Here is a 10,892-nt window from a genome sequence, read left to right on the forward strand (position 1 = left end):
TGATGTAATGTAATGCAAATACATAAGATGAATGCAAAAAGAGACGTTGATTCTAATTCAATTCCATTTAGAAAACTTTACTAGAAGACAAATTTCTTTACATAAAGCAGATATATATATACGGCTTTGCCCTCATACTCCAGGTGAAGACATCTTCTCCTTCTTCATTTGGATGCCAAGATAAATCTTGAGAATTCTTCAAAAGGGGTATCTCCTCTACCTCTTTTTTGCTTGATTTTGGTTATAATCCAATGTCTGCCCATCCCCGTAATACTCCTCAGCTTCTTTAAGGCAATTGGAATGTCAGAAACTCTTGAACAATCAGCTTGACCTTGAGGCACGAAGTAAAGTCATGTATTCCTCAATCACCCTTCTGCGTTTCTCAGAATATATTCAGGCAGCCGTATTATCTTCCACTTTATCAAGAAACCCATTTCCCACGATAAACTTTCTGTTTAGCAACCGAATACGAAACAACGCCTCTTTATAATGGAATGCCATGTAATTGTAATGCCATGCAATCAGAGTAAAACACAAGAAGTCAGTAACAATTAAATACAATACAACCAAGAAATAGTAAAAGCCTAATTAGGTGTCTACTAAGGTTCAAAGTAATTCTACCTAGGGTGGGTTCCTAAGGTTCACTATATGAGGTTTTGGCTTCTAGAGCAAGGGTACCCGAACCAACAGATTCCTCGATCCTCACCCATTATAGGCTCATATGGACCAAGTTCGGTTCAGGAGAATACATTTCCCTATGGCTGCACGGAGATGAAAATCTCACGAAGACATAGGTACAGATGTATTCCGAAAGCGATCCACCATCCTACACGGAGGTGAAAACCTCACGAAGGACTAGTTTCTCACTCCCACTTAAAGGGGTAAAATCGTCCATGCAATGTAAAATGCAAACACACTAACAAACCTAGACCAATTAAACAAACATATCATGATAAAAACCAATGAATGCAAAAGAGGAAATCGTGATTTAAAACAAATTTAAAACCTTTTCGACAAGAAGACAAAAACTAATCAATTTATGGTTCGACTCTCTAAAGTCCTCAGCAGAGTCGCCAAGCTGTCGAAACGATTTTTTGAAAAACAAAAATTTGGTTATCCACTTTAAAAACAAAAATTGGAGTCGCCACCGATCCTTGATTGAGGTGTGATTGGTTCACCTTAAAAACAATTTTGGCCTGCGAAATTTGAGAAAACATGTTCGGGAGTCAGTTACGCACGAGGAAGGGTTAGCACCCTCGTAACGCCCAAAAATCGGTACCAAATTGATTATTTAATGTATTAGTGTCGAAAATTAAAAAGATTTTGTTGAACTCAAATTTTGAAATCTGAAAAGGATAATCAATTATTCAAGTCATATGAAGAAATTGAGACCCAATACGTTAGGGTACAATTTCTCAAAATCTCCGAATTTGAATATTGCTTTTTCATTAATTTTTTTAAAGAAAATCTTCATTTCGAGAAAGCAATATGTCATGCCCAATGCGTTAGGACATAACATATTAAATTCCCGAAAATGATTTTTGTTTATATTTTAAATAACGAATATTCTTGGTTATTTGGAATTAACAAAGAAAATCGAAACCCAATACGTTAGGGCTCAATTTTCCTCGAAAATCCTTAACTTTGAATATCGTTTTTATTTTGAAAACCTTTGAATCATAAAAATAATTTTAATGTTTTGATAAAATCAAAATATTTATTTTAAAAAGTATGATAAGATATTGATGCATATATATACATGTATACAAAATAATAAACTTAATAAATATATATATATAAAGTTTATAAAACTAAAATATAAGCATAATATTTAGTAATTATAAAAATATTGACATATATATGTATATATATAAAAAAAGTTTAACAGATATATTTATAAAAGTATGGAATAATGTAGGTATATATGTATACATATTATAAAAATATTTATTTTTGGATCATAAGATATAAAAAATATAAATATTATAAAAATATATACGCATACATATGAATATAAAGCTAAGAAAAATAAAATAAAATAAAAATAAAATATATGATATGTATATAGTATATATTTAAAACGTTTAAGAAATAAAAAAACGTGTGTTAATATGCATATGCGGTAAGTATAATAATAAAAATATATAATATAATGATAATAAACTAATAATAATACAGTAATAATAATGTAATATATAAAAAAAACCAAAATAGCAAATTAAGGATTAAACTAAAAAAACAACAAAATTTGAGAGCTGGATTTGAAAATAAAAACAAGAAAAGGAGTAATTCAAAACATGCGCAACAGGGGAAGGACTGAAGGAGTAAATTACCCAAAAAAACACTGCACAGCAATGCGCAACATTGGATTAAACCAAAACAGGAAAAATTTGAAAAAAAAAAGAAAAAAAGAAAAAACAGTGATTGTGAAAACCATAAAGAAATGAAGGGCCTAAATCATAAATAACCCATCAACTTGAAATCAAACAAAAACCCCCCTTTTTAAACCCTAAAAAGAACATTTTCTTTCTTTCTTTGACATTGCGCCGTAATGCTCTCCTTCTGCCCTCCTCTGCTCCTATGGCGATGAAACAAAGGAGTTTCAACGACATCACACTGGTAAGTTTCCTTTACTCCCTTCCTCGTTTTGTTTATTTGTTGTTTTTTAGAAGCAAAAGAAAAGAACTAAAATAAATTAAAAAAACAGTAAAGGAACAGAGAAAAATAAAACCAAATCCCACCTTCAAAAATATTTTTCTGTATATTTTCTTTTTGATTTCAGTACAAAAAATTTTCTAACCCCCCTTACATAAATCCATTGGCTTTTTATAGCCAAAACTCCTTTACAATTTGTTGTCTCTATCCTATTAGTGTTGCCCGTGGTTTATTCGTTGCAGGTATGTGGAAAAAGCAAGGTGTGCTGATCGTGGGTGGTTGCTGCGATGTGAGCAGTTCCTGCGGCATTCGCGGAGGCTTTTTGCTGCTGCAGTACTGAGGCAAAAGGGCTAGGCTCCTTGATTCTGTTATGGGTTTATTGGGCTAATATAATTGGGTTACAATTTGGGCTTGTAACATTTGTAATTGGGCCACGTAAATTAAGATTTTAAATGGACTGGGGACCTTTGTTTATTTAAGCCCGGGCTAAATTGGGTATTATAGCTGCCCCTCTTTGCTCGTTGTCGTGTAACGAGAACAGGGCAAAGACTTTAAGATAGCCAATTTTGCCCGGGCATACTGGACCTTAGCACTACTCAAGTAGCCTCATTCCAACCTACTGCGTCTTCAGAGGTATAGGAATCGGTGTTTTAATCCACTCCACTGCAACATCAAGGAGATAGGACTTGTACCCTGTAACTTCTTAAAAGAACAAAATTTGCTATCTTTAGTCTGCTCCATTGCAACTTCAGGGAGATATGACTTGTAGCCATGAAAATATGAAACATTATGTGATATTGTATTATGGTAGCCATCGAAATTATAGGGAAAAAAGTTATGAAAAAAAGCTTGAATTGAATTTAATATTCTTTCCATCGTTCACCATCGTCGTCATTGTCTTCGATCTTCTTCCCGGTTGTTTATTTGAAAACCTCAAAATCCATCCTTGAGCCTTAACCTTCCTTGTCTCCGATCATATTTTCTGTTCGTCAAATGACCTCTATTTTTCAACCGAATCTTTCCCTAAGAGTTCATTTTCATCAGATGGCCTCCCACCAAACCCATTGCCGCTTATAAAACCACCATACCCATCTCTCATCGCCCTTTATCCCTAATATAACCCACTTCCCCATTGTTGAATCACCACGCCCAAAACCCCCGCAATACAATAACCCAATATTTTCTCACCATTTCTCTTCATTTATTTAACTTCCCATCCAAGAGAATAACATTTTGGTTTCCGCTTCTATCGAGGTCTTTTGAACCAAATTGCTTATTCCCAACCATGAAGAAATCAACCTTCTTCTTTTTTTCTCTCGCTGTACTTCCAATTTTCAGTTTACAAGCGAGGTAAAGTCTTTTCACTTTATGATGCCCATGGTTTCTCTCTGAAAGCTAGATTTATCTTCTTCTTTTGGAAACAAACTTGTCCAAGAAAATGATGACCAAGAATTCTTGATTTCAACGGTGATGGTCAGTTTTCTTCTTTTTATTTTAGTGTGTTTGTATATATTTAGTTTTGATTCTTTGATTTGCATAATCTCAAATTGAACGTTTGATCTTTCCTCATCTCATGAAATCTTCAAATATTTTTACATGAAGTATCAAATTAAATCTTAAAGAAACTGTGGAAGGAAGAAACAATGGGGAAGAAGATTGGAGATGACGACGATGATAGGGAACGATGGAAAGAAACAGTGGGGAAGAAGAAATTGTGAAAATTGAAATTTATATGCATTTAATAAATCTAAAAATTTTATATTAAAAAAATAATTTTAAAATCTGACGTGGCATATAAGATAAAATAATACCACATCAACATTTAATTACATTTAAACCGCCCCATCAACAATTAATGTTGACCGTTAGTCAATTAATAACCACATCCATATATCCGTTAAAAATAGACCAATATGACAAAAAAAAGTTAAGTGTTAAAGTACTTAAAAAAAAACTAAGAGATCAAAGTGACCGAACAACCAAATGTTAAGAATTGACATTATGCAAAACCTAAAACTAAGAAAATTTCTAAAATTTCTATAAGATAAAATAGATGAATGGCCTTAAATTTGAACACTAGATGGTGCACAGCAGAACATGTGTTCCACTGTTCTTTCCACTTTTAACAAAAATTTCTAAAATTATTTAATCTATTTTTGTCTCTTTTATTAAAGTTCTTTTTTATTTTTTTAAATTTCCCTCCTTTCGGCCCTTTTGGCAAATGTTTAAAGTTAGTATTTAATCTCCATATGCGATTTAAGACAATCATTACAATAATTAATTAATTATTAATAAATTTCTGACAGTGGCCCATTTTTCTTTCTTTCTTTTATTTATTAATATTATTATTTTAATTAAGACTGTTTTATTTACATAAAAATATTTACGAACTTGATTTGTTATAAGGTTTTGATCAAATTAATCCTTATAGTATTAAATAGAAAATCTAATATTATCAAGTTGAAATAAAATTAACATTTATTGTTGAAATAAAATAACCTATAAATAGAAGGATAATGTACTTTGACAACAATACTCAAATTAATTGAGATAAAACTCAATTGACCATTATAATATAATAAATTAATATATTAATATTGTTTAATGAAAGGTAATGTCAAGTGATTGGTTTGATCGAGTTTTCATATATAACTAATTTAAATAATAATTGATCTAATCGAATTGATTTAACTTCGATAGATTAAATTGATTAAAATTTTATATTCTATATGTAAAATTTTTATACTAAAAGAGTATTCGACACGTGTAGTTTAAAGTAAGAGATATATGTCATTTAAGGATAATTTATTAATTAAAAAAATGAATACGAAAGCGTAGTATAATAAACCTATACATTTTCATTTATGTAGAGCTGAAGAGGAAAAAAGGAGAAGACAGTTCCCCAAAAAACCCGGATTTTAAGGAGCCGTTAGACGGGTCCCTCGGGAAACATAAAAGGGCAAATCTGTCAACCTGCACATTTCTCAATGTAAAAAAGCACAGGTATTCTTCTGATTGACACATTTATCAGAACACTACCCCAAATAATACTAATTATTTTTAATAAAATGCTAATTTTATCTTAAAGCCTATAATACAGGAAATTTAACAGTAATAAAAGTTGTTGATAGCAACATTTTTAATATTTAGCCATTATAAAGAATTATCTAAATAATATAAATATAACAATAAAATTTAAAATAAATATTTTTAAAGGCAAATATTTAGTTTCATCAAATAAAATAATTACATTCCATATTACTTACCTTTTAAATATGAGATTAACTATTTAATTCAATTTGAGTTGATTTTAAAAATTAAACCAAGAAGAAATTTACTATTCCCTAACTAAATCCTTATCTTTACTATATTTCCTAATTAAACCCTTCTTAATTTCATATTAGAGGTTGAGTTTTAAGTTTATATTTTTAACTTGGTTTGATTCGGTTTAATTCGTTTTACTATTTAAAAATAATAAAATTTGTTTTATTTTAATATTTATTTATTTTATGATTAGATTTAAATATTTTCTAAACAATAAAATAAACTATTTGAATTGATGTAAACAAAATAAATTTGTGACTAACATATTAAAACTAGCATTTAACCTGACTTATGAAGGTCCTTGTACCATGAGTCGGATTGCATTTTGTCTTTTCTACTAAAAAAATAAGTAAATTAGTCATGTATGTTAGATCAAATCACAAATTGGTCCTTCCATTAAAAGCTGATCTATATATATCGACATGAGGTACACCTGGCACGTGAGGTGTAACTATCTAGTTATTCCATCAACAATACTAATTTTTAACGATAGAAATAAATGAAAATTTTAATTAAAAAACTAATTTACTCTTTAATAATCTATTTTTTAAAGTAAAAAAGATAAAATATAATTTAATTTAACTCATTGTACAAGGACCTCAGTAGTAGTTTTACCATCCATACCTCTCTAATTCACATGGATGAACAGAACTAGTATAACAGGAATGAAACAAGAAATTAAAACACACAAAACGAGGCAAAAGCTCCCCTTCTCTCTGTATCCACTAAATATTTAGATTCCTTTTTTTTCACTGTTTTAGTGTTTTTTTCTTTCATTTGTTTCTGTCATTTCATTCATCTCTCATTTCCCTTCTTCACAAATCTCTGCAACAACAAAAAAAAGTTTTCAATTTCGTCACTGGGTTAGCGGCAATCTCTGCAAACTTTCTCATTGGCTGTATCTTCCACTTGCTCCAAGAAATGGGTTTTCTTTACTAAAATGGTTTCATCAAGCTTAACCCAAAGTTGGGTTCTTTTTTGTTCTTGCTCCAAATGGATATTAATTTCATGAACTAGATCGTTTTGTTGTTGGTGAAAAGGGGAAAAAATGGGTAGTGGAAGCTCAAAAGCTGATAAAAATGAAGCCTTGCGTTTATGTAAAGAGAGGAGGAGATTCATAAAGCAAGCTATTGATTCAAGGTATGCACTTGCGGCTGCTCATGTTTCTTATGTTCAATCTCTTAGAAATATTGGTATAGCTTTAAGAAGATTTGCTGAAGCTGAGGTTTTGATAGAGTCTTCTTTATTAACCTCGGCTACCGAGCCTGATAAAACCCCTTCACATTCTTCATACCCTTCACCATCTCCTTCTCATTTAGGAGCTGATGTTTGTGATTCACCATTGGAGAATGAAAGTCCCATTTCTCCGGTAACCACGAATTTGAGTTACATGAGAGCAGGGAATAGTGCTGCTTTGACTGTTAAGGTTAATCCTAATAATGGTGGTGGTTGTTTAGAGGATGAGTCATTGGCAATGGCAATGGCAATGCCACCGCCCCCACCTCCTCCTTTTGAGTCTGGTTCTTGGGATTTTTTTGGTCCTGTTGATGATAGTGAGAGCTTTAGATTTATGGGGAATAATGGGGTTGATTTGGATTTTGAGGATTTGAGAGGGTGGGGAGAGTTTAGGAATAAAGGGTTTGATCATGGTGGTTTGGATGAAAACAATGAGTTGAATGAAGGGCCGGAATCAGAGAGAAAAGCTGTTGTTGAAATGTCGAATAGTTCCGCAACTCGTAAGTATAGCCGTGGTAGATCAATGGAGGATGATACATTTTTTATTGGATTAGGGGGAGGAAATGGTGGTACTAGGCAGATAAATGACAAGGAGGTGGATCATAATGTCAGTGGTCCAAGTGAAACTTTGATGAGCAAAAGTGGGCTCGAACAATCGAGTTCGAAGAAAGGAAAAGCAATGGCAGATAAAGATTTATCTACTGAAAGGGAAGATCCTTCTGAGTTTATAACCCATAGAGCTAAGGATTTTCTTTCAAGCATAAAGGATATCGAACATCGATTCTTCCGAGCATCAGAAGCAGGTAGGGAAGTCTCCCGGATGCTTGAGTCTAACAAAATCAGAGTTGGATATTCTGAAGCCGAAGGTAATCCTCATTTAACTTTTAAATTTGGATTCGAGTTCTTTTATTGTCTATTCAATGCTTGTGCCGCATGCACTACTGATTCCTCATCTGCAAACATCTTATGTTAAAATCAACTGTTGTAGGGGGATCCTCGGCATTGCTGGCAGCTTTGCAACCTGTTTGCTGCCGTGGAAGGACTGGTCTGGTTTCTCATGGTAAGCTCTCTCTTTACATGGCTCTTTATTACGTACAGTCAATCGAAGGACGGTCTTTCTTATTCAACTTGTGGAACTGTTACTTGTTTTTTTCATTTTACTGATTATGTCATTAACTCGTGCTGTGGAAATGTATCATTCTTTTCTCATGCGATGATCTTGTAGAGCCGGTGCTACATGTAACCAAAGTCATACATTGGAAGAGGTCAGCATCTTCAAGGTCTTCTTCATCAAGGAATCCACTAGCCACGGCCTCTAAAGACGATGCTGATGACAGTGGAAGTGATTTTGTTGAAGAGTTCTGCATGATTTCCGGTAGTCATTCATCCACCTTGGACAGACTTTATGCATGGGAAAGAAAACTCTATGATGAAGTGAAGGTACTTCTTATTCAAACCACTTTGACATATTTAATTTTGAATATGCTTGAAATTTGGAGGCAATGTTGGTTTCGTGAATTTAACTTTTAAGTTCATTGACGGTTTTCATTGCCATAAGTCAATTGTCTTATTTGCAACTAATGAAGGAAATGTTTGTTAATTTCCGAAATAGTGTGTGGCTAATATGATTAGCTTCTATCTTTGAATGTGTATATGAGTTTCATTTTCTTCTATCTGCAAGTGCTATTACAGCTTGATGCTTCTTTCATTTAATTTCCGAGAATATCAGGTTCAAATTGTTTGTTATATGCTTTATATTTCAACATTTTCTTTCCTCAAGAACTAGAAAGGGGAGTTTTCGTGTCATGGTAAGAAACATGCTTCTAGGTAATTTTTAAACAAGTGCAGGTGAGCAAACACATTAGCTCATGCCTCAATAGAAATTAGCAAAGTTTAGGAGTATTAATTAAGTTTAATCGGTATATGTTAGTATTAGTAGCTTTGCTTTTAAGCGATCTAATATGTAGATTGCCCTTCAATCTTTTGACTTGCTTCTTTCCACCCGTTAGGCTAGTGAATCTATCAGGAAGGAGTATGATCGAAGATGTGATCAGCTCAGACACCAGTTTGCTAAGGATATTAGCACCCAAGTGATTGATAAAACGCGGGCAGTCGTTAAGGATCTACATTCCCGAATTAGAGTAGCACTTCATTCTGTTAATACTATATCAAAGAGGATCGAGAAAATGAGAGATGAAGAGCTGCAGCCACAACTTGTAGAGTTAACTCAAGGGTAAGCTCCTTTAAATCATGAGTACTTGAAAATCTCGAGGTTTCTGAATCATTGATATCCATATCTTGACTACAATTATGCTTGTGTTTGTAGGTTTCTTAGGATGTGGAAGGCCATGCTTGAATGCCATCATTCACAGTACATCACCATCTCGCTGGCATACCATGCAAGGAACTCGACGGATGCGCCACAAGGAGATGCACGCAGGCAGATTATGGTGCAACTTCAGCAAGAGATTGAGTGCTTTGGCGTAAGCTTTACAGACTGGGTTAATAGCCATGCATCTTATTTAGAAGCTCTGAATGGTTGGCTGCAAAACTGCATCATAGAACCTCAGGAACGTTCTAAGAATCGGTATCCATTCTCACCTCATCGATATCTGGGATTCGGACCACCGATATTCGTTCTGTGTCGTGAATGGTCAGCTGGGATAAAGGCCTTACCAGCCGAGGAACTTAGTGCTGCCATCAAAGCCTTCTTATCCGATATTTGTCACTTAATGGACCAACAACTAGAACAACAACAGAAGAAAGACAAATCAGTTGATGCAAACAACGGAGAATCAGAGAGCAGAGATGGTCTTAACTTGTTAACGAACGGTGACACAACTGCTGACGTATCTTCAAACTTGTGCTGCATACAGGCAAGCTTGACTCGGGTTCTCGATAAACTAAACAAATTTTCTGAGGCCTCGGTGAAAATGTATGAGGATGTTAGACAAAAAAGTGATGCAGCTCGAATTGCATACCTCAAATTGCAGGCCAACTAGATTCAATGTAAAGCTATGTAATGATGAAAATATAAGCATTATTAATATTCAGGTTTTGGAAATAGATGGCTGTAAATTAGAGTTGCAAGTAAACCATGCAGGACTCAATAATCTGCATTATTAGTTCAAAACCAATTTTTTCCGTTGTTTCTTCTCCGTTTACCATTGGGGGTGCCTCATTTGACATTATTATCATGTTTCCATGCCTTGTTACCTATGATTTATTTGTTAAGTCACTTGTTCTGCGGACTGTACCTCTTCTGATGGATAGAAACTTGATGACTGAAATTTTAAATTTTGAGGAGGCATGAGCAACCTGATTGTCAACTCTACTACAATGCCTATGACTTGTATTGCTGGATTTCTTGCTACTCTGTGCCATTTATGTGTATGCAACTCTTATCCTAAGTCTAAATAACATAACTTCTAGTCGTGCATGCCCTAACAATCCTAATTGAAATGAGGCTATCCTCCTCTGTAAAATTAAGCTATTTTTCGTATCCATTTTATGGCACATACAAATTATCTTTTCATAGTTCATAGCTGTAACTCTCAACAACCTCGTTTCTAAGGTTTGAACCAAGTTTTCTTTTGAGAGCATGTCTTCAGGGACAAAGGGATGGGTAAGTAGGGGCCTAATCCCCTAAAATTGGAAATTTTAATGTATGTTAAAAT

The 10,892-nt window shown here is 33.5% G+C and overlaps 1 protein-coding gene and 1 long non-coding RNA gene across 2 annotated transcripts; both read left to right on the forward strand.

The window, feature by feature from the left end:
• Positions 1 to 2,432: 2,432 nt before the first annotated feature.
• LOC128035393 (uncharacterized) lies at positions 2,433 to 3,537 on the forward strand. Its single transcript, XR_008191843.1, has 2 exons — positions 2,433 to 2,619; positions 2,898 to 3,537. It is a non-coding gene; the product is annotated as an uncharacterized LOC128035393 (long non-coding RNA).
• Positions 3,538 to 6,658: 3,121 nt separating this feature from the next.
• LOC105787756 (protein ALTERED PHOSPHATE STARVATION RESPONSE 1) lies at positions 6,659 to 10,367 on the forward strand. The gene is made up of 5 exons (XM_012614315.2): positions 6,659 to 8,081; positions 8,204 to 8,275; positions 8,441 to 8,655; positions 9,225 to 9,448; positions 9,542 to 10,367. The coding sequence occupies exons 1-5, from the start codon at positions 7,028 to 7,030 to the stop codon at positions 10,215 to 10,217; spliced, it is 2,241 nt and encodes a 746-aa protein (XP_012469769.1). The 5' UTR covers positions 6,659 to 7,027; the 3' UTR covers positions 10,218 to 10,367.
• Positions 10,368 to 10,892: the final 525 nt, after the last annotated feature.

The sequence above is a fragment of the Gossypium raimondii genome, chromosome 2 (assembly GCF_025698545.1).
Source record: "Gossypium raimondii isolate GPD5lz chromosome 2, ASM2569854v1, whole genome shotgun sequence".
In the NCBI taxonomy this organism is placed as follows: Eukaryota; Viridiplantae; Streptophyta; class Magnoliopsida; order Malvales; family Malvaceae; genus Gossypium; species Gossypium raimondii.